The 26,846-nt window shown below is 32.7% G+C and overlaps 1 protein-coding gene across 4 annotated transcripts in view; it reads left to right on the top strand.

Moving 5' to 3' along the window:
* The window catches only part of NIPBL (NIPBL cohesin loading factor), a 192,180-nt gene that overhangs the window by 92,971 nt on the left and 72,363 nt on the right, over positions 1 to 26,846 (top strand). For 3 of the 4 annotated variants that reach the window (XM_004265995.4, XM_033421256.2, XM_033421257.2), the window contains exons 9-11: positions 1,080 to 1,706; positions 7,613 to 9,238; positions 26,504 to 26,686. In XM_004265995.4, the coding sequence (XP_004266043.1) occupies positions 1,080 to 1,706; positions 7,613 to 9,238; positions 26,504 to 26,686 (2,436 nt within the window). The remainder of the gene's footprint in view (positions 1 to 1,079; positions 1,707 to 7,612; positions 9,239 to 26,503; positions 26,687 to 26,846) is intronic. The other variant, XM_033421259.2, reaches the window with a different exon arrangement.

The following is a 26,846-nucleotide window of genomic DNA, read 5'->3' as shown; positions in this document are numbered from 1 at the left end:
GAATGCATCTTCAATTAGCCTAGTTTAATTTTTAGATAAATTGTTGGAATTTAAAGTTTGTTCTAAAATATATATAATGTGACATGTAAACTTTAAATAAAAAGGCAATATGACGTGTTATAATGTGTAAGATGTTATGGAAAACCCGAACGAACATTTTTTGGCCAACCATATATAAAGCACTTTTAGCTTGACTGATTTTTATAATTTCCTATGGGTTTTTTAAATTTTTATAATTAATTCAAAGAAATGTATGTATTATTCAGATACAATTATACTTTTATTTCTGAAGCATATTGATGTAGTTCTTCCTCATTGACAACTTGTTAACTAGGAAAAATTTTCCCATTCGGTTAGCTTACTTTTAACACTTCCTTATATCGTATAGTGTTTAATTTAATGGGATCTGGGCTGAAGATATTTTATTTGCTGGCCCTGCATATTTTTCTAATAAAAGGAGGATTAGCAAGCTGAAGAGAGTATGTGAATGATGTTAAGTGGAGGGAGAAAGAGAAGACCACATAAAGGTATAAATTAATACTTTACCACCAATTTTTTAAGTAAGTGAAGACTGATCATTGTAATTTTTCCCACTTCCTTTTTCTTATACCATTAAGTATTCCTGTGAGTGTACACCCTAGGATTTTTTTTTTTATTTTTTTGTAATTTGACAGACTTATTTTTACTTTATACACATCAGTTTTCTTAGATAATAAGTGAGAGAATAGAGATTATCATACCCAAAATATTTGTGTTGCATCTTTAGAAATAGTGAAGTCTTTGCCATTTTCAAGCTAAGTATTTATATTTTCTACGTGAAAAAATAGAAATAATACTGGTCTGGAAGATGGAATACTCATATTTTAATTCAAACCTGGATCATCTGCCAGCAAGCAAAAAGACCATGGGGGACACATCTTTAGGCTTTCTTTTCATATTCTGTAAATAAGTAGCTTGGATGAGATAATTTAACATTTTTTCTAGTGGTACTGTATTGTCACTTATTTAATGTGTCTATCACATTGTCTGAAAATGTAAAACTAGCACAACTGTTCGTTCCTGTTGAATTGTTTTTCTAGGATCAAGACCACCTTTAATCCTACAGTCTCAGTCTCTACCTTGCTCATCACCTCGAGATGTTCCACCAGACATCTTGTTAGATTCTCCAGAAAGAAAACAAAAGAAGCAAAAGAAGATGAAATTAGGCAAGGATGAAAAAGACCAGAGTGAGAAAGCTGCAATGTATGATATCATTAGCTCTCCATCCAAGGACTCTACTAAACTTACATTAAGACTTTCTCGAGTAAGGTCTTCAGACATGGACCAGCAAGAGGATATGCTTTCTGGTATGGAAAATAGCAATGTTTCAGAAAATGATATTCCTTTTAATGTGCAGTACCCAGGACAGACTTCAAAAACACCCATTACTCCACAGGATGTAAACCGCCCACTAAATGCTGCTCAGTGTTTGTCGCAGCAAGAACAAACAGCATTCCTTCCAGCAAATCAAGTGCCTGTTTTACAGCAGAACACTTCAGTTGCTACAAAACAGCCCCAGACTTCTGTGGTACAGAATCAGCAACAGGTATCACAACAGGGACCTATATATGATGAAGTGGAATTGGATGCATTGGCTGAAATTGAGCGAATAGAGAGAGAATCGGCTATTGAAAGGGAGCGCTTTTCAAAAGAAGTTCAAGATAAAGGTAAAATAGTCTCATTACTACCACTTCATGCTCTTGGCAAATATTTAATTATAATGTCAAAAAAGTTTTTTAAAGTAACTCTTCTTTTTCTCATTATATTTTATAATTTTTAATGTTTCTCCTCAATTATGGTTTTATTACTAAAATGCTCGTCCCTCAGAAGTTAAAGCTTAATTTCATTTTTTATCTAAAACCACTATCTGAGATATGGTAATTCTATATAACACATCTGTCACCTATTATATACCAAGTGATTTTATCTGTGTTTGTCTACTAAAATGAACATAAGCATTTCTATATTACATGTGTTTTCCACAAGTTATGTTAATAGAATTTTGCATCTTTATCTTTTTTCTACCAAAACAAGGTTAACCGCTATAGAATTATTTTGAATCATTACATTTAAGAAAAGTTTGTATGTTTATTATGCGATTAGATTTTTCACTTAGTTTCTAATTCTGTCATCTCTTAATAAATGTGAAGGTTTTTTTAAGTAAAAAAATTAGGAAAGAATTTTAATATGAAATAGCAAACTTTAAGAATCAGGGATCTTTTGTTGGTGATTATGGTTAAGTGTTCTCTTTTGTCTGACTAGTGTATTAGGATGGGTTTTCAAGACACCTGTTCTATGAGTTTATGGGCTTTCTTTTTGTGCTTTATAAAAATTATAATCAAAGTAAGTTTTGTTAATTTCTTGATTATTTGGTGAACATTATGTATAAAATCTCTTAAATTTTTAGAGAGACTAATGAATCAGTGGTTGAAATTAGTAATTTATGAATTTGATGTCTCTACAGTAGACGCATATACATATTTGAACATTCAAACCAAAGAATACTTTAATATTTAATTTTATAGTTAACTATTCTAGATTAATTTATAGTTCTTAGAGTTTCTATTTGGTCATTATAAAACAAAACTTCTTGATGTTGACTAGAGCTCATTTTTATCTATGATCTTGTTCATTATGTGACAGGATCATTTCTAGATAATTGTGTTCCTCTGCTGAGAAACATGCTGAAGATTCATACTATGTTTCCTGTCTATCATTTGTCTCTTTTTAATGTTACTGGAAAAACAGACTGTATTTGGTAATTGTTGTATTACAGTGTTTGCTAAGTGCGTAAATCACGGGTAGATGCAAATAAAGAGATTGCTAGAAATCTTCATTTTATTGGCTAGGGAACTGGTGGTGTTTTTTTGTTTTGTTTTTAACTAGCAAATCATGGACATTAAAGATGAAATAAAGTGTTGCTTGCCCTTTTTCTCTTTGCTTAGTAGTGTGGGATTTAGGAAATAACTCTATGTGTTCCAATATATATCTCTTCCTCTAACCTCTTATAAAAGTATACGCATGTCAAATGAAGAGAGCAATATTATTCAGCTGCTCTCAATAATATTAACCTTTCCAAAATTCCTGAGTCCTGTGACAGTTTTGCAGAAAACATATACAATTGTAATTTCTTGACCAAGAAATATTAGTTGCCTTGAGAACTGAACTTTTGCATGACGTTTTAATCTGTGTTTTGGAAAATTATATTCTTTAAAAGGAGTATAATCTTTTTTTAATGACCTGATTGTTGGTAGGAATGAAAGCAGAGGAAATGGTGAACTTTTTTTCTTACTTTTTTGAACTTTTACTCTGTCATATTTGTTAAAACCAAAGATTTTACTTATAAAAACTGAATGGAAATAAGGATAGTAAATAATGCTAATTGCATGTTAGCAAACTTATTTTAGACTACTAACTTTTCTTTGGGAGATTAAAACAAAATCGACAAACAGCATCATACTGTTCTTCCTGACACTTGTTATGTATATTTTAATTTTAATTATCAGTTTTCTCTGTAATCTCTGATGGTGTGACTATAACAAAGATAATTGAAAAGTTGAGTGAGCAAAGTTGACTTACAATTTTGAAACAATGTAATTTGACTTACAGAGGTATCTGGTTCTATGAAGATTTAAGGGAAAAGATGAACTATCTGATTTTCAGTTTGATTTAGATGGTTTTTCCAAATTGGTTATGCTGATTTGGCCGACCTCATATTAGTGCTGTCATCTCTAAATTGCCTTCTGACAGCTTTATTTGAAAGCCTTTGGAATTTTAGGTACCAGCTAACATTTGTATCTTGTCATTTTATATTCAACTTCTGCATTGTATGATGAGATAGTGTTTTATATATAAGCAGTTATCTTGAGATTTTGGAAAGATTAAAGGGTTGGTATGTTGCTCTAAGTTTGTAGGTGAGGTCATAAATAAAAGTAAAGTTTTCTGAAGTGGTAGTCTTACAGTCGGCCCTTGAGAGACGAAATACTTCTTTGAAATGAATTTATCACTAGTTACCACTACATTTTAGAACTACTGTATATTGTAAAATTGATATTTACTGTATTCTAAAGTTTGACACTGAGTACTTTTTTATAACTATTTTATTGCTGGTAGCAAGGAGCAAACAAGACTACTTGTGTGGTATACATGGTTCTACTGAGTGCTCTGCTCTAGTTTCTGAGCTTGTTTCCCATTATATTCATTTGTTACGAATGAATGAAGCGTTCCCCTCAATAGACCATAAATCAAAAACCTGTACCTTGTAAATAGATTAGAAAGTTTGGCAAACATGGTTGTTTGATAACTATGGAATTCAGGAAAAGAGATAGAATACTCTTAGAAATATTTTACACAGGCTGTGGTATAACCTAATACACCTCTGTTGCACACACAGAAGACACTTTTCTGGCTGCTAGATATTTATGTTCCTTTGGCCTGTTCTCTCTTCTTTGGAGAGATTTATATACACTGATAGGTTAATTCTGTGCAACCTAATATTTTATAATATTCCTGAAGGACCTTCTTCTCAGTCTTTTGTTCAAACTTTTAACATCTGTAATTACATAAATTAATTTCAAAAGGCTCTTTTTCTTTGCTTTTGGGATGAGCTGTCATAGACATTAATATCTCCATGTGCTGAAAATTCCTGCTTTCACTTGTTTAAGAGGGGGTTTCTTTGTTCATCTTTGCCTGTTTCATCTTTTCCCAAGGTCCACTTTCCATGTTAGCAAGTATAAGGAATGGTCTAGCTTCACTAATGTTTTTTATGATGTTAAAATATTCTTGCACTGTAACCCTGATTAGAAGTAAATTATTATCTATTGTCATTTGGAATAAGAGACTGGGATTTGGGACAGGAATAGGACAATTAGGCACTTAGCCTGTACTGTGGTTTAGGTATGGGACTTTTTCATTTTTTAAAATTGGCTATTGTGTGTACAGTTGTTCTGCTTTTTGCTTTAAGTGTTTTCATTTATCACTTGTAGATTTAGGCAAGTGATATAGTTTGTTTCGTACAAGCACAATTGAGTTCACAATTTCTTTAAGGGCCAGATATTATTTTCAAAATACCAGTATCAAGATGACAAGTGTTGTTGGTCTTAAAATTATATCTTTTTGTATGCATTTTCTTCAGGAACACCTGTATTTTGATAGCTAATTTTATGGCTCCCAGTGCTTTAGAGGGCTTACAGGTAATAGTGTCCCAAATATTAAAATTATTCTTCATAGAGATGGCTTTCCATCATTAGGTGAAGATTATTATATAATGAAGACTGATAACAAAAGTGAATAGACAAAAGTGGCCTGTGCTGATTCAGAGCCACTTTACAGGAATAAGTTCGTGGTGGAACTGAATCAGATGAAGTGAATCAGAACCTGCATGCTCTTAACGTATCCAGGAGTTCTTGCAGCAGTAATGTAATTTTTCCAGGTTTTACAGAACAGGTGTAGTACCTTTCAATAGTTGAAAAATTTGAACTTTGTATTTAGCAATATTTTATGCATAGTAGAGAAAATTATAAGATCTTCCCCAATCTTCATACACCACTCATGTGCAAATGCTTTTCATGTTTTTATTATAAATAATCATAGTATCTATAAAGATAACTAAATCGAACATGATAATTTCTTTGAAATTAAACACTTTGCTAAATTTCCATTTTAATAATGAAAGATAAATTAGAATGAGGTTAATGATCTATTAATTATTAAGTATTTTGTAATCTTTTAAAATTTAGCCTTCAAGTTATTTTAATGTTCTTCTGAAAGACAGATTGTTCATATTTATAGGATGAGCCACAGATCTCTTAAGAGAGATCTTCAGATGCCTGAGATCTATGTTATTAATAGTTCTTAAGTATGCTTAGGTTACCATTTTAATGACTTTCATGAAGCATATTTCATTGAAAAATATAAAAATCTTAGGTTAGATTATACTATTTAAATTTCTAGATCCTTAAAATTTTTTTCTAAATGCTTATCATAGAAGTTTAAGGGATAAGTATAAGGTTACAAGCATCCTGTTTTTGAGGTAATAATTATTTGGTGTGCCCATTGGCAAGATATAAAGATGATTTTGTGTGGCAGAACATTCAAAAGCAAAATTCTATAAATTAGTATTCTAAGTGCTTTTTTCTTAGGTATTGATGCAGAAAGCTTCATATAAGTTCTTACCAGGTTAGTTTTAACTAGGGAAAACAGTTTAATGATAATATACTTTATTATTATCATCGTGTAGTTATTTCGCAAGTGGAGTATATGTGATGATAGATTTGACTTCTGAATTACTGAAAAAGCAGAATGGCTTAGTTCTTCAAAAAATTACTGGCAAATATCTGAAGTAAATTTTAGTAATATTTGATTAGATTGTAAGCTGTAAGGGACTGCTACTTCTCACTTTCAAAACAAAATGATGAAACTTTGGTGTATAAAAGCATCATTACTATTAAAAACATTTTTTTCAGAACTTGGTTCCCTAATATTAAGGGGCTGTTTTTAGTGGTCATTTTGACTTTTCACCTTGTGATCTTTTCCTTAAGTGATACTGTATCACATTAATGAATAGTATAAGAGAATCTAAAGATTCTCCTGAATAATAAAAAAGATTAAAAATAACTTTTAAAACAGCCAGGCAATTCAGCAAGTATCATTAAAGCAGGCAAAGTCTCAGGGTGCTATAATGTTATAGTTATATATCATGTTATGATTCCCAAGACCTAATTGGAAATTCAATTTATAGAATTTGGAAATTCAGTTTATAGAAAATGACCTAGGAGCCTCTTGAGTCAAGTGGAATCATGCACAGAAATACATAGCTGTTAAAAATACCATGACATTTTATTATAGTGGTAGATTTGTGTTTGTGTGTATTTTTGTCTTTAAATTGCACATAAATACTGTAAATAATTTCTTCTTAAGCCAGTATATAGACCCCTAGAACTTTATGTTGAAGAGCTGAAGCATTTTTCTTCAGTTGAAGTTGCTTAAGAAAGATAGCATTCATCTAAAAAGTTCTTATTATAATGCTTCTCATTTTTATAATTATGTTTCCTTGTCTAAAGATACTTCTAACTGTGTGTTAGCTTTTAAATTCCATTTGTGCTGTTGACACCTTGAAGAATTTGAATCCTGGATCAAAGGTTAATAACAAACTATTAAATTCTTTTTTTTTTCTTACTCTCCTCATTTACCTATTTTCCAGTGGCATGATTTCTATTTTCTTTTGAGTTTTATTCTTTTCCATACTTCTCTTACATGTGACAAAAGCACCCTGTTTTGTATGTTGGCAAATTTGGGGCTCTTTGTAGTTTTTATTCAGTTAGCAGTTTAAATGATCTTTATACTATACTTGTTAATATTTATTGAGGTACAGCAAGCATGAATATTTCCTCAAACATTGGTTTAAAAGTATTATGCCATTCGTGCCTACTATTTTATATATGTGTATTGACATTTGCATTCACCACATTTTTAAAAAATGTGACTTTAAAAAATAGTCAAAGTCCATATGGTTTTTAATAAGATAAGAATATATGTCTATTACTGATACTGAATATTTATCTTTGAATTTCAGATAAGCCTTTGAAAAAAAGAAAACAAGATTCTTACCCACAGGAGGCTGGGGGTGCTACAGGAGGTAATAGACCAGCTTCTCAGGAGACGGGTTCTACGGGAAATGGGTCAAGGCCAGCATTAATGGTTAGCATTGATCTTCATCAGGCAGGAAGAGTGGACTCTCAGCCCTCTGTAACTCAGGATTCAGACTCCATAAAAAAGCCTGAAGAAATCAAACAATGTAATGATGCACCTATTTCTGTTCTTCAGGAAGATATTATTGGAAATCTTAAATCTACACCAGAAAACCATCCTGAGACTCCTAAAAAAAAGTCTGATCCTGAGCTTTTAAAGAGTGAAGCGAAACAAAACGAAAGTAGATTGGCAGAGTCTAAACCAAATGAAAACAGATTGGTAGAGACAAAATCTAGTGAAAGTAAGATAGAAACTAAAATTGAGGTACAAACAGAAGAACCTAAACAGAATGAGAACAGAATGATCGAATCCAGACAAAATGAGAGCACCACAGCCGAGCCTAAACAGAATGAAAACAGAGTGTCTGACACAAAGTTAAATGACAACAAACAAAATAATGGCAGATCAGAAACAACAAAGTCAAGACCCGAAACCCCAAAGCAAAAGGGTGAAAACCGACCTGAAACTCCAAAACAAAAGAGTGATGGGCATCCTGAAACCCCAAAACAAAAGGGTGATGGACGGCCTGAAACTCCAAAGCAGAAAGGTGAGGGCCGACCTGAAACTCCAAAGCAAAAAACTGAAGGTCGGCCTGAAACACCAAAACATAGGCATGAAAATAGGAGGGATTCTGGAAAGCCATCAACAGAGAAAAAACCTGAAGTGTCTAAACATAAACAGGACATTAAATCTGATTCACCTCGGTTAAAATCAGAAAGAGCTGAAGCCTTAAAGCAGAGACCTGATGGGCGATCTATTTCTGAGTCACTAAGACGTGACCATGATAGTAAACAAAAGTCAGATGACAGGAGTGAATCTGAACGACATCGGGGGGATCAATCTAGGGTTCGAAGACCAGAAACATTGAGATCCTCTAGTAGAAATGAACATGGCATTAAATCTGATGGTTCAAAACCTGATAAAATAGAAAGAAAACACAGACATGAATCAGGGGACTCACGGGAAAGACCATCTTCTGGGGAGCAGAAAGCAAGACCTGACAGTCCTCGTGTTAAACAAGGAGATTCTAATAAATCAAGACCTGATAAGCCTGGTTTTAAATCACCAAATAGTAAAGATGACAAAAGGACAGAGGGTAACAAGAGTAAAGTAGACAGTAATAAAACACACCCTGACAATAAGGCAGAATTTCCAAGTTATTTGTTGGGGGGCAGGTCTGGTGCATTGAAAAATTTTGTCATTCCAAAAATCAAGAGGGATAAAGATGGCAATATTACTCAGGAGACAAAGAAAATGGAAATGAAAGGAGAGCAGAAAGACAAAGTAGAAAAAATGGGATTAGTTGAAGATCTAAATAAAGGAGCTAAGCCTGTAGTAGTCCTGCAAAAACTGTCTTTGGATGATGTTCAGAAACTTATTAAAGATAGAGAGGATAAATCAAGAAGTTCCCTTAAACCTATCAAGAATAAACCATCAAAGTCAAATAAAGGTAAGAATACTTACTCTGATGTCATCTGTGTTCTAGTGAGTTTTCTTTTAAGTTTTAGGGTTACTATGGATAAAAAAAATGGAAATTTACAAAAATTGAAACACTACTGCATGGAAAGAACAATATAAAACAACAGTGAAATTATTTGCCGTAATAATAGATAAAAAGTTCTCATTGAAAATTCTTTTTCTCCCACCCCTACTACTCACCGTAGTCGTGATTTTTACTGTTGGTTCACAGAGAAGAGTTCCTTTTGCTGTTTAATTATTTCAGTATTTTTGAAAGTTGCTTGCTAATCAAGTGAATGATTTGAATGGATGACTGAAATAGATGTATTTAACAACTTTTTAAAAAGTTATTTTGACTGTAGAGAGAATTCATTCTCTATAATTAGGTAATAAATTGACTGAGTTTTAATTTCTAAAGTCTCAGTAAAGCTATGTGGTATAAAAAACTCAACATTATAAATTCTTTTAAGAATATTAAGTGTCTCTTAATATTGTTTTCTCACAGATCTGTCTCTGAGTTAATTACTGATGAATAGTTTGAATGTATATAGTTTAGAAAGTTATATAAAAGGTTATTTCATCTTTTTGTGGAGGAGGTGATTAGTTATGAATGTTTCATTTTTTAAAATATGTAGTTTTACCCTTTTCTGTGGAAGAGTAATAGGGAATGGTAGTTACCTCTTAAATTGGGTTAAATCATCAGTTTTAAAGGTTTTTTGGTATTTTTATTTGTTTGGGTTTTTTTTGTTTTGTTTTGTTTTGGGGGTTTTTTGTGGGTTTTTTTCTCATGGTTCTGAGTTAAATTCTCTGGTTACATAAATAGTATTGTTTCCAGGAGGAAAAAAAAGTCTTAAGTGCTGAGAATACAGTGGCAGTTTGTATAGAAAATACTATTTTGTGTTCTTTTGTATACTATTTTTTTATATATGTATATATAAAATTTAATGATGCTGTGTGGTAAGACCTGTTTAGCCCGTGCAATATAAATAGATTGGGATATAGTTTTTAAGGCAACAGAGGTGATAGTTTGATTTTTAAATTCATATTCTATGAAAGAAGTTCATTAAGAACTTAGATTTATACTTATTAACAAATACGTGAGGGGCTTCCCTGGTGGCACAGTGGTTGAGAGTCCGCCTGCCGATGCAGGGGACACGGGTTCGTGCCCCGGTCCGGGAAGATCCCACATGCCGCGGAGCGGTTGGGCCCGTAAGCCATGGCCGCTGAGCCTGTGCGTCCGGCGCCTGTGCTCCGCAACGGGAGAGGCCACAACAGTGAGAGGCCAGCGTACCGCAAAAAAACAAAAAAACAAAAAAAAACCCCCCCAAAAAAAAAAAAAACAAATACATGAAACTCTAGAGTTGTGATGTCCAATATGACAGTCACTAGCCTCTTTAGGCTATTAAGTTTAAACTATATACAATTTAAAATTTATATTTTCAGTAGCAACATGTGACGTGTTTACCTTATTAACACAGAGAGAGAACATTTGCATCATCACAGAAAGTTGTGTAACTGCACTTAATGTATTAGGAGATACAGAAGGTGTATTGGTTATTAGTTTTGTAAAATGCCGTTGTACCTTCTCTATCAAAAAAAGTTCGTTGAAAACAGTATTACTACTAAGAACTGTATTCGAATAAATAACGTGTCACGACTAATCTGTTTTTATTCTTGTCTTCTCAAACGTTTACTTTCTCACTGTTAATTTATTTGGTTTTGTCTTTCAAAAATGAAAAAAGATTGCCTCTGAATCACTAATATTTGTACTATTTTAGTGAAGCTTTCAGATTTTAAATTACGGCTGTCAGATCTATAAAAATTAATTAAGATTTTAGCTTTAATTAATAGTCTTTAGTATTTAACTTGAATGCATCTTTTCAGAATCGTTTAGGTAAAAGAGCTTGTTAGAATGTAGTAGCTTGCACTAGAATTGTTGTCTTTTAGATAAAGATTGTCTTTATTAATTTTCACTGAAAGTTTGGAAGTGGCTTATATATATAAACTAAAGAGTATAAGTTATACAACTTTAGAAGAGTCAGATGGAAAGATGGAAAGTGGTACCCTCTTGTCCCCTTGATCTAGACCATCTTTTTCTCCCCTGCCCTCTGTCAGCTTATTTATGCCAGCCTTGCTTTTCTAAACTCTGTTCTAACAAAGAATCCTTATAGCTGAATATCAAGAAATGAATATAGCTCCTAATTAGTAACTGCTGTATTATTTCTCCTGGTTTTTTCCACATGTGATTTCATTGCTTGTGAATACAAAGTTTTTAGTACTAATCCAGTGTTTTTCCTAAATATACCTTTTAACACAAATGTATATACTTGATATGTTGATGTTAGTGAGTAACTAATCTGGGTGTGTCTGCCTGTTAGAGTATGGTGTTTGTGTGTATGCATGTGCATGTATGTATATACACACACATATATCAATATATATGCAACTATATTAAGTGAACCTTTTCATCAATGCTTAGGTTCATTTCGGGATCCCATGTAGATATCTTTTTGGCTTTATTTATACCATAGAATTAATATCTGCTTTTCAGCAATGTACTAATTTTGCTTTTATTTTAGATCTCTGCTACTAAGTTAACAATAGCAGAGGTATATAATTGTGGACTTTTTAAATTACATGCATAGGAAGGCCAGTTGTGGATTACTGACGCTTTGTAGTACACATTACTTGGTATTTTCTTCAGAGAGTCACAGAAAATCACATATTCTGACATATTGGTGTTTTCTAAGTAAAAACTGAATATTGCTGGGATACTTTTTTGTTGATCCTTAGGGCCAGAATTCTTGGTAGGTTTTCCTTTCTTGGAAGAGCCATAAAATTTCATCTGATACCCATATTTAAAATAGCCATCCTTTAGGGTAATTTTAAATTCCTTGAATATGCTTTAAGCTGGTAAATTTTGAATGGTAGGGGTATAGGTTTATGACTCCCAGTATAGGTTACTTACTTTTGTCTGTTGTGTGAACTTATTAAATGTAAAGTGACATTGTTACATTTAATTTTATTTCTGTGGGGATCTGTGTATGCCCTAGTACCTAGCATAATACCTAGTACGTAAAAAGAGCATATTGGGCTTCCCTGGTGGCGCAGTGGTTGAGAGTCTGCCTGCTGATGCAGGGGACATGGGTTCGTTCCCCAGTCCGGGAAGATCCCACATGCCGCGGAGCGGCTGGGCCCGTGAGCCATGGCCGCTGAGCCTGCGCGTCCGGAGCCTGTGCTCCGCAACGGGAGAGGCCACAACAGTGAGAGGCCCGCATACCGCAAAAAAAAAAAGAGCATATTAAATGCCTGTTTAATGAATAGACTGTATTGCTACCATGTTAGAAAAGGCTTTTGTGTGCAGATTAAAATTGTATATGTATCTTTTATGTTCCCACCTGTAGATCCTAGCTCAAAAGCTACATAATTTTCAGCTGTTCCCTGAACTTTGTAATACCTCTTTCCACCCTGTCAACTACTAGTTTTTGTTATGCTCCAAAGGAGACCTACTCATATTCATGTCTGTTTAATTTATTCTTTACCTTTATTTTGCTCTATAGCTGTTACAAGATTGGCTCAGAATCCATTCTGTTCTGATTTCCTGGGGCTGTTATCTTCCCAGTCTTTTTACCATCACCTTGTTTCTTCCTTGCCAAGGGGAGATGGGAGTGGAGAACCAACATAACCTTTGTAAAAACTTTAAATTAAAAAAAATATCTTCTATCTATTAAAATATACTTCAAGCAGTATACTAAATGCAAAAATAATGTCTTTATGGTTAAAATATTTTTACTTAAAATATTATCCTAATATACCCTAATGTACAGTATGTCTCCAAATTAAAATATAAACTTATACCATCTTTAAGTCTGGGCATGATCATTAACTAATTTGCAGTATGTGTTGCTAACAGTGTATTATTTGTAATTACACACCATAACAATTTGATTTTGGTTTTTTACAATTCCTGAGTGTCTCAAAATACCTAAGCTTTATATCCAAGGAAATCACTTTTTCTTCTTCCTCCCCTTACTTCCTTCTTAATAGTGTATTGTTTTCCATCATTTGCACTTACTGCTTTCAAGAATATAACATACCATCTGTTATTTGAGATCATGGCCTTTAAACTAAAAAGTTATCTAACAGCTCTAATAGTCAATAGTGTTTAAAATATAGTGCTCATTTGATTAGTTAATGATTGCAGTTATTATTAGAGGCAGTTATTTCACCTCAGTTACTACTGTAGTAAAATGTTGGTCACTAAAATTAGTTTTTGCCTTTTATGTAGCATTCATATTTTATGTAGTATTGGATTGTGTTTAGGACTCTAGGCTTCGTAAGTCTGAGAGAAAGTACTGTTTCTGAGAGTGAATTTTTGGCATAGTTTATGAATTCCTAAATTGAGAAATCCTCAGTAAAGTAGTTATGATTATAATATTCAAAATCCTTAATTATGCTACAGTAGAAATTTACTTTGGCTCATTTGAACAATATATAAAATACTTTTCTAAAAAAATAAAACTTTTAGTTTCCGTAAAGACTTTATCATTAGTTATATCTTTAGGAAGTTTTTGGAGAGTATTTATTACAGAAGTTGGCATAATACACACTTGACTTGTGATTTTAGAGCAATACTTTGAAAAATTTTGTCCATGATTTCTATTTATAGAATTTCTCTGGTTCAGATATTACTCAGTAGATAATTGATATAACTATTGATTTAAAGAGATTCATTAAGTAGAATTTTTTCATAAAAATTAAATGTATTGAAGTTTGCTAGCAGTGTTCTCTTTCCTTCCCATTCATTATCTCAGGCCAGCTAAGGTCATAGCTTCTATAAGGTTTTCTTATCTGTAGAAATAGATATATGGTTGAAGGGTGAGAGAAAACAAATGATTAATTCTAAGAGAACCCTCTACTGTTTATGAAGAAATACACATTACTCCAACATACTGAATTCTCTCATTCTAAAAAATGTTTTTGAAACCCACCCCTACAAGAGCGTGGTACAGATATTAAGATAATGAATACCTACTTGATAACTGTAACATGGTATGTATATCATAGTATTATATTAAATAGTTAATATATTTTAATATTATTGTATATAGTATAATACAGTATGTTATAATACATATTATAATGTATTATAGTATATCAAGTAGGTATTCATTATCTTAATATCTGTATCAAGTTCTCGTATGGGGAGGTTTTCAGTAGTTTTTTTAAGAATTCAGTATGTTAGAGTAATATATATTAGAGTTAACAGTATATGCTGTACTATACTATGATATAATATGGTACAATATAATATGAATTTTTAAATATGGATCCTCTTCTGCACCTACAAAAAAATAGCATTCTTTGACTACTGACATGCTAACTTTTGACAATTCCGTTAAGCCCATTATACATTGTAGTTCAAAGAGCACTGGAATCAGAGCCTTCAACAAATCATAGCCTTTCAAAGCTCTGATTCAGAGTTCATTCACTTTTAAAATAGAGGAACCAGTTTTTTTCCTACTTTGTGCAGTTATGAAGACCAAAGTGAATCTTATAGTCAGAGCTAAAATTTGTCTAGTTTTTTTATATAAAGAAATGTAGTCATCCCTTTTTTTTTTTTTTGCATTACACGGTCCTCTCACTGTTGTGGCCTCTCTCGTTGCGGAGCACAGGCTCTGGACGCACAGGCTCAGCGGCCATGGCTCACGGGCCCAGCCGCTCCGCGGCATGTGGGATCTTCCTGGACCGGGGCACGAACCCATGTCCCCTGCATCGGCAGGCGGACTCTCAAACACTGCACCACCAGGGAAGCCCCAGTTATCCCATTTTGAATTGAATTTATCTAATGAAGTAATTTTTTAAGATAAGTCTCACTTGTGTTTACATACTTTATATTCAGTGTATATCTGAAAACATTGCTGCCATCATTTATTTCATTCCAGTTTTATTGAGATAAAATTAACATATAACGTTGTTTTAGTTTAAGGTATATAAAATAATGATTTGGTATACAGTCATCTCTCGGTATCCACAGGGAGTTGGTTCCAGGACCCCTCACAGATGCTTTCAGGTCCCTATATAAAATGGTATCATACAGTCAACTCTTTGTATCCGCAGGTTCCCCATCCGCAGATATGAAGGGCTGACTATACGTATTTATTGTGAAATGATTACCACAGTAAGTTTAGTTAACATCCATCATCTCATGCTGTACATTGTATTCCCAGAACTTATTTATCTTATAACTGGAAGTTTTTACCTTTTGACTGCCTTTACCCATTTCATCCACCTCCTACAGATTGCAAAGATCAATCTGTTCTTTGCTTCTGTGAATTCTGTTTTTGTTAGATTCTACGTATAAGTGAGATCATACAGTATTTGTCTTTCTCTCTCTAACTTATTTATCTGTCTTAGCATAATGCCATCAGAGTCCACCCGTGTTGTTGCAAATGGCAGGATTAACTTCTTTTTTTGGTTGAGTAATATCCCATTGTGTCTATATGCCACATTTTCTTTATTCACCCATCAATGAGCTAAACAACTTAGGTTTTTTTCCCATGTCTTGGCTATTACAAATACTGCTACAGTGAAAATGGAAGTGCAGATATCTTTGAGATAATGGTTCCATTTCCTTCAGATATATAACCAAAAGTAGAATTGCCCAATCATATGGTAGTTCTATTTTTAATTTTTTAAGGAACCTCCATACTGTTTTCCATAATAGCTGTACCCATTTACATTCCCACCAGCAGTACATAAGGGTTCCCTTTTGTCCACATTCTCATCAACACTTATCTGTTGTCATTTTCATAATAACCGTTCTAACAGGTGTGAGGTGATATCTCATGGTTTTGATTTTCATTTCCCTCATGATTAGTGATATTGAGCACCTTTTCATATACTTGTTGGCCATCTGTATGTCTTCTTTGGAAAAATGTCTGTTCAGATCCTCTGCCCATTTTTTAATTGGATTGTTTGGTTACTTTACGTATTGAGTTGTATGAGTTCTTCATATGTTTTAGATATTAGCCCCTTATCAGACATTGGATTTGCAAATGTTTTCTCCTACTCAGTAGGTTGCCTTGTTTTGTTGATGGTTTCCTTTGCTATGCAAAAGCTTTTTAGTTTGATGTAGTCCCATTTGTTTATTTTTGCTTTTGTTGTCTTGCTTTTGGTAAAAATCATTGCCAGGACCAATGTCAAGGAGCTTACCGCCTGTTTTCTTCTAGGAATTTCATTGTTTTGGGTCTTATATTCAAGTCTTTAATCAATTTTGAGTTGATTTTTGTGTATGGTGTAAGATAGCTGTCCAGTTTCATTTTTTTGCATGTGGCTGTCCAGTTTTTCAAACACGATTTAATGAAGTGACTATCATTTTCCCATTGAATATTCTTGGTGCCTTTTTGGTAAATTAATTGACCATATGTGCATGAGTTTATTTCTGGACTCTCTGTTCTCTTCCATTGATCTATGTCTCTGTTTTTATGCCAACACCATACCACTTAAATTGCTGTATCTTTGTAATATAGTTTGAAATCAGTAAGTGTGGTGCCCCCAGCTTTGTTCTTCTTTCTCAAGATTGCTTTACTCTTTGTCTGTTTTGTGGTTCTACACAAATTTTAGGATTTTTTGTTCTATTTCTCTGAAAAATGCCATTGGAATTTTGATAGGGATTGCATTGCATTGAATCTGTAGATTGCTTTGGGTGGTATGGACATTTTAACAATATTAATTCTTCCAGTCCATGAGGATGGAATATTTTTCCATTTATTTGTATCTTCTTCAGTTTCTTTCATCAACTATGCCTTACAGTTTTCAGTATACAGATCTTTCACCTCCTTGGTTAAGTTTATTCCTAGATGTTTTATTCTTTTTGATGAAGTTATAAATGAAATTATCTTAATTTCTCTTTCTGGAAGTTTGTTAGTGTATCAAAAAAGAACTGAATTTTGTATATTGAATTTGTATCCTGCAAATTTACTGAATTTGTTTATTAGTTCTATCAGTTATGGTATAGTCTTTAGGGTTTTCTGTGTATAATAACATGTCATCTGCAAATAGTGACAGTTTTACTTCTTCCTTTCTGATTTGGATGCCTTTTATTTCTTTTTCTTGCCTAGTTGCTCTGTCTAGGACTTTCAGTACTATGTTGAATAAAAGTGGCAAGAGTGGCCATCCTTATCTTGTTCCTGATCTTAGAATGAAAACTTTCATCTTTTCACCATTGAGTATAATGTTAGCTGTGGGCTTGTCATATGTGGCCTTTATAATGTTGATGTACATTCCCTCTGTACCCATTTTGTTGAGAGTTTTTATTGTGAATGGATGTTGAATTTTGTCAATTTTTTTTTTATGCATCTATTGAGATAATCATGATTTTTATCCTCACTTTGTTAACGTGGTGTATCATTGATTGATTTGTGGATGTTGAACCTTCCTTGCATCCCTGCAATAAATCACATTTGATCATGGTATGTGATCTTTTTATTGCTAATATTTTGTTGAGGACTTCTGGATCTCTGTTCATCAGGGATATTGCCCTGTAATTTTTCTTTTCTTGTAGTGCCCTTGTCTGATTTTGGTATAGGGGAATGCTGGCTTTGTAAAATGAGCTTGGAGCTGTTTCCTCCTCTTCTATTTTTAGAAGAGTTTGAGAAGAATTGGTTATTAATTCTTCTTTAAATGTGTGGTAGAATTCACCAGGGAAGTCATATGTCCTGGGGTTTTCTTTGTTGGGAGGTTTTTGGGACCAGTCACCTAGTAATTGGTCTGTTCAGATTTTCTATATCTTCATGATTTAATCTTGGTAGATTATATGTTTGTAGGAATTTATTCATTCTTCTAGGTTGTCCAATTTGTTGGTGTATAATTGTTCATAGTAGTCTCTTACAGTCCTTTGTATTTGTGTGGTATCAGTTGTAATGTCTCCCCTTTCATTTTTAATTTTATTTGAGTCTTCTTTTTTTTTCTTGGTAAGCATAGCTAAAGGCTTGTCTACTTTGTTTATCTTTTCAAAAATCCAAGTCTTACTTTCATTGATCTTTGCTATTCTCTTTTTAGTCTCATTTTTGTTTATTTCTGCCATGGTGTTTGTTATTTCCTTCCTTCTTCTACTAACTTTGGGCTTAGTTTATTCTTCTTTTTCTACTTTATTCTTCTTTTTCTACTTTATTCTTCTTTTTTAGTTCCTTGAAGCAAGTTAGGTTGTGCTTCTGTCATTTCTTTTTCTCACTGTGTATATATATTAAGGAAAGGATCTTATGATCCCTGCTCCTAGTTTCTATATTAGGTAGTAGTAAATTGTCATTTACATAAAAAACTTCTAAAATAAAATGTTTCCTTTTGTAGTTCTTCCTCATGGTAATTTGACAACTGCACAATATCAAAACCATGATGCTTAAAACAAGAGTTTTCTTAAAATCTTTTCTTGTGCATTCTTCATTTGTAACAGTGTTCTTTCAGTTGCTTTAAACCAACTCCTTGGTATTTTTCTTCATTAAATAAACCAATTTGCAATGGCCTAAACTGTGCGGAATATACCTATATAGTGACTGCACTTGCAGGGTGGGTGGCACTTTGTTTCATATTGAATAAAGTATAACAGGATATAAATTGGGGGTAGGCAAACTTCTTGTGTAAAGGCCCAGATAGTAAAATATGTTAGGCTTTGTAGGCCACTTATCTCTAACATTGTAGTACGAAAGCAGGGATAGACAATATGTAAATGATTGTGTGTCAGTGTATTCTAATGAAACTTTATATACAAAAACAGGTGATGGGGCAAATTTGACTCACAGGCTTTAGTTTGCTGAACATAATATAAATATAAAATTGAAATTTTATATAGGTGCATCTGATAACTAGATTCCGTATTCTGTAGCAAATGAGACTCAAAATTTGTATTTCACACTATCATTTGAGTATTAAAAAGACTGATCTAGATAGAGTTTTGAATTATTTTCCTATTTTTTATCCAATATTTATAAATGTAGTATGAAATTAGCCAAATATAATATTTTTGCCAGGATATTTAATATTTGTGAGCACTTAGTTTTATGTAGTAGAATTATATATGTTATTCGTATATTAATATATAATTGATATATTAAATATAAACATATAACAAGTGTATACAGGCTGAAATTACCTTTAAATATTTTATACTTGTTGCATGTCAATTATGAAATCTTCTCTCCCATCTTTTCATTTTGTGGATAACTTCTCTGTAATTGTCAATGTAGAACAACTAAGAACTGCTTTCAGGGTTTAAAAAAGAATTTTCAATTGGAAAAATTTCTTGAAAAATCTCATAAATTTATTCTAATGATTACACTAATCATTCAATAAATATTTATGGCCATCTTCAACATCCCATGCGTTCTGCTAGATGATGCAAACTGGAACACAAGTCTGTGACTTTATCAAGCTTATGATCTCATGGAGAATATGGGTAACTAAAGATACAGTGACAGTGTAATATTCTTAAGAAAAAAGGTGTATATGAATCCAGAGGAATAAGGAATCACATGTGTTTTTAGCACAAGGGCAGAAGGGAAAAGCACTACAAGTTTAGAGAAGTTAAACATTTGGCTAATTTAGAGTACAATGTGGCAGAAGTAAGGTAAGAGTAGATTAGTTAAAATTAAACATTGTTTTACAGCCATTAGTAGTAAAAACATAATCAGGAAATATGCCATTCCTAGTGTTGTTAGAAAATGTTTTTCTAGCATATTATAAAATAAATGTTGCTAAAATTCCCTACGTATTCAACCTAATTTAATAGTAGTTAATTGAATAGCTAATAAACATAGTTTAATACTTGATCAAATTGATTAAAATATTTAAATAACAGATGTCAACAGTGAATTTTGTTGTCCTTGATTTCATATTTTCTGGTTTCTTCGTGATCTTAAACATGTTAAATAGTTAATATTATTTTGAGCTAAATATTCCTTTCTAAAGTTTGGCATGATAAGTATATAATAGTAACATTACCACTTTTCGAAAATGGTTAAATTCATGGCATCTACTTACTTTTTTCCCGAGACATATTGAATATCTTTTAGAAGATTTCCTTTCTAATGTCTTTCCCCTTCCAGTCCATCCCACAAATTACTGCTAGAGTAACATTTCTAAAGTACATTCTGATTCTGTCCCTCCTCAAAAAGACTGTAACATCTAAACCCTACCTACTTTTATGGGCTTACCTACTTTTTCTCCCTATTGAATATCATGCTCTGTCCAGAGCAGACAGAGCTGGAATGCTGTAAAAGGGCTACCAGTTCCTAGTGCTTGTCCCCTGTTCTCCATCCTCTACCTCAGTCCACCTCATCTCTGTTGAAAACCCACTGTGTTCATGAAATACCTCCTAATCCCTCACAAATAATCATTGACCTTTTTCTTGTTTCCATAAAATATAACTTTTATTTCTTTAGGAAAATTCATCTCAAGTTGGTATAATATTAGCATTCATTTCCTTCAACTCCTGTTACAAATATCTTTTACAAAGGTGCAATGTAGTATACCTATCATTTTGCATTCTGTTTTCTTTACATTTACTATCTCTGTACTAACATTGTTCATAATTATACTTAATATGATTTACTCTTCCACTGTGTTCCCCTGTTGTTGGACATTTTGATATTACAATAGATAAAACTGATCTAAACATCTTTCTTCATAGAACCTTTTGTTATACAAATTTCCTTGGAATAAATTTCCAAGGATGGTATAAATGCGTTGAAGGATTTGAACACCATTTGCTGTGTGTTATATATTCTATCTACACTGTTAGCAGAATCTGAGTGTACACATTTCAGCAAATTGCAAGCAGACCTACAGAACTCAGAAGGAAAGCATAGATCATTTTATATCATTTCAAACAGTCTTATGCATAGCAGTTAACTCCTAAAGGCATTGCCATGTAAAGCAAAGTGGAAAACTTGATCTTTTCAATGATGATCATGAGTCAAGAAACTTGTCTTGTTAAAAAAAGATGCATAAAGTGCTTTTTTAGAAAGGTTTACATAAAAAATAATTAAAAGAGTAATTTCTGAGTATCCAAGGTTTTATTGTAACAGGGCTTCAAAAGTGTAGTATTGGCAACTTTTATATCAGACTTAAAAATGTAGATAATTAAGTTCTCTGATACAAGGTAGTGAATATTCTATCAACATAAGGTAGTGAATATTCTATCAACTTAAGGTAGTGAATATTCTGTCATCTTATAATGAGTAGAATCACTTTGATTTGAGTATATTATTTAAATTATAGTTTATTTTTCACTGAACCTGTAGTTTAAGAAACAATGGGCTGGGAATTCCCTGGCGGTCCTGTGGTTAGGGCTCCACGCTTCCGTTGCAGGGGGCATGGGTTCAATCCCTGGTCAGGGAACTAAAATCCCCCAAGCTGCCTGGCATGGCCAAAAAAAAAAGAAAAAAAGAAACATTGGGTAGATTAAGTTAGAAGGACCTTTTCAATTTGAATTGATTCCTGTTTTGAGAAACATGGCAACCATAAAGTTTGATTGTGACCTAAGACAAATAAGATGCATGTTGTGACCTAATATGCACATACAAACACATAATAACAACACCTACCTTTACTACAGGCATAACACTAACATCTTCTCTTTCATTTTAAACATATTGCTAGTCAACACCTACAAAACTGATTCCACAACTTGCTTATGGGTCACAATCTGCAACTTGAAAAATTGCTGGCTAAAATTTAAAGGGAGACTTGCCAGTTCTTAGGTTACAGCATTCTTTATATAGTGATTATATAATGATGATTTACATTAGTTTCAGGAGTATTTCTCAAAGACCATCAGGAAGAGAATAGCTTCAAATTTGACCCTGATGACTGCTCCATAGCCACAAATGAATAACTAGTCTTTCTTTTTAAATTAAAAAAAAATAATAATCCTGAACAAGCTTCTAGCTAATGCTTAGGATTTCTGCCTCTTTACCAAAATTATGACAACTTTAAACATGATTATCTCATTATACATCATTTCTTTTTATCCTGAACCATCACAAAAAAACATACCTTTCAGTTATTTCTTGATCCTTTTCTTCTAGAGGGTGTAGTCTACCTGATCCCCTCTTTCCTTAAATTAAGACCTCCTCTTCAGTTATAAACAGATCCAACCCCCTTATTATCCTGATGACTGTTAACATCTACTGTAGAAGATGTGAATTTCACTCCCCTCATTTTCACTCAACCAAGGAGCCTTAGCACCAAAAAGTAATATCTCCTTTTTCCTAGTTTGCTATTGCTCTTTCCAAATAATTGGTAAAATACACGTCAGAGTTCTTTGTCTAAGGTCAGTGTTTTGTGACCTCAAAACTTTTATTCATCAATATTCAATGTCCCTACGTTCACTTTGGATTTTGGCTGTTAGTGCACAGTCTTCCTCTTCACCCCTTGTTCTGCATCAGATTAGGTAACGTTGGGGGTGCCTGTGGAAGGAACATTCAGTGTTCTGGTCTCATAGTTAAACCCCACGTTTTTTCAGCTTCTCTTCACGTAGCCTCCCTTTGTTTCTGCCTCCTAAATGTTAACTTTTTTCAAGGCTGTGTCATCAGCATTTCATACTCTTTGGATGCTCTTCCTATTAGTGGCTTCAAATAAAGAAGTTGACTTGCATTTAGAAACCATTTGCACCAAAAAATACATGTCTTCAAACCATATTAACTTAGGATTCCAAGAGGGGCAGATTGACAACCTGCACTTCTGAACTTTTTTTTTTCTTTTTGACCCTGATTGAAGTAAAAGATCCATTTGTGCTAGGTTATTGGAAGGATTGTCACTGAACTACATTATGCCTACTTAAGGTTTTTTTATGACTTACCAAATTTGGAGGTTTATGTGAGTTTCTTGGTTTGTTTCTGAACACGACTGGCTTCCATTGTCTGAAGCTTCAGTCCTAACATTGATTGAAGTGATTTATTTTAATCTCAGGGTTTCCGCATTTAAAGAAACAGACAGAACACAATGTTAGTTATCAAATCAGTGACTCTTCGGGACTTTTAAGTCTTTTGATGACTTCTGGTTTTAATAATCTGGTAAATGTGCTAGCTAGTATGAGTGATTTATACTGGAAAACCAAGGTTGCTAAAATGTAGCACATCTAGAATTAAATGTATTCTTTAGCTTTATTAGAGCCAGAAAACAGAGATACACTGTATCTAATGGAATATATATCTACAGAAGTGTGTTGCCAAACAAAATTGTGACTAAATGGCATTATCCCTCAAGCCACTAAGTTAAAATTTTGTGGTATTTCAAACAACCTGATGTAAAGCATAAAGTAGCTGGGACGAGAGAAATGAGGTGAGAAAGATAATCATAAAGTATTAGCAGTCTGAAGGTTTTAAGAACAAATAGCTCAGCAAACAACAATAATCTCTAAAATCATCAACGTATTAAGAGGTAGCCAGTTAAACACTGTATTTGCATTATTTAAAGGACTATTTCCTACCTAATTCAGGGAAAAGAACGTAACCAGATATGTTCTAGGGATCATTTGCAGTACTCACGTTTTTTTCATTTCTCTTGAAGCTGAGTCAGTTATCCAAACTTTCATGTATTAAAGATCCTGAGTGTGAGTATGGGAATGTCAAGCATTTTATTGATTACCCTTTATAATCAAGGGACCTTGCTGAGTCAATTTATAAAGTGTTTTATGAAAAGGAAGAAATACAGAAAATACATAAAACTGTGGAAGAGATATTTCTATTCAAAATGAGGCAGTCCACTTTTGGAGGACAGTATAGTGAGAGACATTAACCATTGCTGGATTTTTTTTTTTTTTAAGTTGGTCATCTTTAGAAGTGGAACAGTTGGTCTTTGAAATATACTGCCGTAACTTTCAGAGTTGTACAGAGGTTAAAATGATGTACAGAATAGTAGAGCTCTTAAATCTGATAGTATTATTTTTAATTTAGGGAATAAGAAATGGTAAACTACAATGAATAAACTTTGTTACCTGCTTTATCAGATATAAGACATAAATTTTCTGTATTTGGCTATTGTGCTGATTTTTTTTTTTTTAAAAAGAGAACAAAGAGAGCAGAGTCCTTGTTCTTGGGATATAATAAACCATTGTAAGGAGAGTGCAAGTACCCATACATATCTTAACCCTTGATTATTTATTGTATATTTATCTGCAGAATAATTCTATGATATTTTATCAAGTCAGCATATCTTTGTGAATGGAAATTTAAGCAGAACATAACAATTAGGTAAATCTGCTTCTTAAAAAAAAATCTCATGGTGAACTAAAAGCCAAATACTTTGGGTTATCCATATTTATAGACTCCAAAAGGTTATGTTTCATGTAGTACAAAAAAGAATTTCCATTAAAAAAAATTTGGAACTGCCTTCATTTGTATAAAATATAGCAATTCTGAAATTATACAGGAAGTACATCTGTAAGTGAACATAAGAAATTGTGAACCAAAGAGTCAGAAATCATTTATTGACCATCTATATATACATACTTAATATTATAGGTCATGTGGAAAGGGGAAGATACATACTAGAAGACATGATCCTTCCATCAAAAAACCACATATTTAGTTAGAGGTGCTCAGAGCATTAAGGACTTCTAAATGAGATGAAGAGTGTGTTTACCTTGGGGGGTTGAAGATACTGACGATCCAAAGCTAAAGTTGATTTTTTACCTCTAATAATATTCTAAAAAGTGGAGCTCACTGATAAGATACAGTTAAATTAAGAAAGACAGAACAAAGAAATGTAACATGATTTGAAAATGACACAGATAAGTTAAACTCAACATGAATATGTCACAATTCCAAGCAGTGAAGTCTTTGGAATATTACTAGTCACGAATGTTACGTCTTTGTTGGGTAAAATTGTTGCTGTGCGTGTCCTTAGAAGAATAGAGGTTAACAGTTACTGAAATAACTCCATGATGTTGAATAAAAGTTTCATGATGAATAAAAAAAGGATTATTCTTCATTTGAGATTAATAATTTATGTTTCATATTCTTATATTATTAGTATTGTATATTCTTGAGGCTTTTAAATTGTCTTAATCAGTACCCATTTATTTTTGGAATTACTTATTTTTATTCTTTATTATCATTTGAATGTTATAGTCTTAATGTTGATTATAGTTACTAATACTTCCTGCTGTAAACCACTAAGGTACTCTTTGCTCCCAGTTCTTAAAATTTAGCAGGTAAGACATCATTTTTATACTTCCACTCAAAGATTTGCATGGTTAAGTTTAAATCATCATGTTTAGGCATCAAGGACAAATTATCCTGAATAAATAACTTTTTCTAGTTCTGCTTTATTTTTAAGCTCTCAACAGGATGTTATGGATTTATTTCTTCATAGCAGCTGTTTGTGTGTTTGTGTATATGTGTGTAGGATTAAATAGTTAATATTATGTTAGTAGTTCTAATTATATTTTGTTGATATATGTTTATCCTGTCTTTACTCTTTCATGGAAAAATATGAATTTATTTCATAACAGGCTTGAATTTACTCTTTTCAGTTATTGACATTTATATATTAAAGTATTGTTTTCCATTTATCTTGCCTTTCATGTTCCTGTTATGTTCAGTTAAATGCATATTTTGGTTTATCTGTTTGAGGAAATTTTCCATAACAGTAAAGGCATTACCGTGCCTCTCAAATAGACAGTGATGTGTAAAAGCATATAAAACTCTTGTCACAGCCACCGCACAGGGCCACCAGGATGATAGCGGATGAGAAGCAAGTGTTAAGTAGAAGAGAATGAGGTGATAAGTGTCTTCCAACTCTTCTCATCTGTACTGATGGATAGCATTGCTTTCAAACTAACTGCTCCAGACCTCTATAAAACAAATTTGGGTGCTACCAAGAATGTGAGATGTACCCCCGACTACAAATACACCTGATAATGCAAGTGGATCTCTAGTTTCAGAAAGTTTTTAGTCAATGCAGACAAATGAAGGCACTAATTGTAGTAAAAATTGATGATATAACTACCCTCCGTTGCTATGATAATAAGTATGTATTTTAAAAGTTGCTATATGATGATATATGTATTAAAAGCTGCATTATCAGTTTAGGATTAAGACTGTTACAGTTGTAAATATGAACGTGTCTTATTAAAATACAAAAGTGACTTAGAAAACTTACATAAATATTAATATTTCATTTTCATTGTGCTTAACTTAGTTAAAATTTCCCTTTTATCTTCAGATTTATATTTTTTCTTACCTTTTATTAATAGGTAGTATAGATCAATCAGTGTTAAAAGAATTACCCCCCGAACTCCTGGCAGAAATTGAATCCACCATGCCACTTTGTGAACGTGTGAAAATGAATAAACGCAAGCGTAGCACAGTTAATGAAAAACCAAAATATGCTGAAATCAGTTCAGATGAAGATAATGATAGTGAAGAAGCTTTTGAATGTAAGTATATAACTTTATTATTACTTTAGAATTAAAAAGCAGATTGATATGTTTGTTTCATTTATAATTCTGGGGGGTTAGCAAGAGTACCGTGATCATAATATAGTATAGCAACTTTTTTTCTTTATACTTAAAAATGTGTGAAAGATGAGATCAGTTG

This window comes from Orcinus orca, chromosome 3 (assembly GCF_937001465.1).
Source record: "Orcinus orca chromosome 3, mOrcOrc1.1, whole genome shotgun sequence".
Taxonomy (NCBI): Eukaryota; Metazoa; Chordata; class Mammalia; order Artiodactyla; family Delphinidae; genus Orcinus; species Orcinus orca.
The sequence above is the reverse complement of the archived record's forward strand: the minus strand, read 5'-3'. Positions and strand labels throughout refer to the sequence as shown.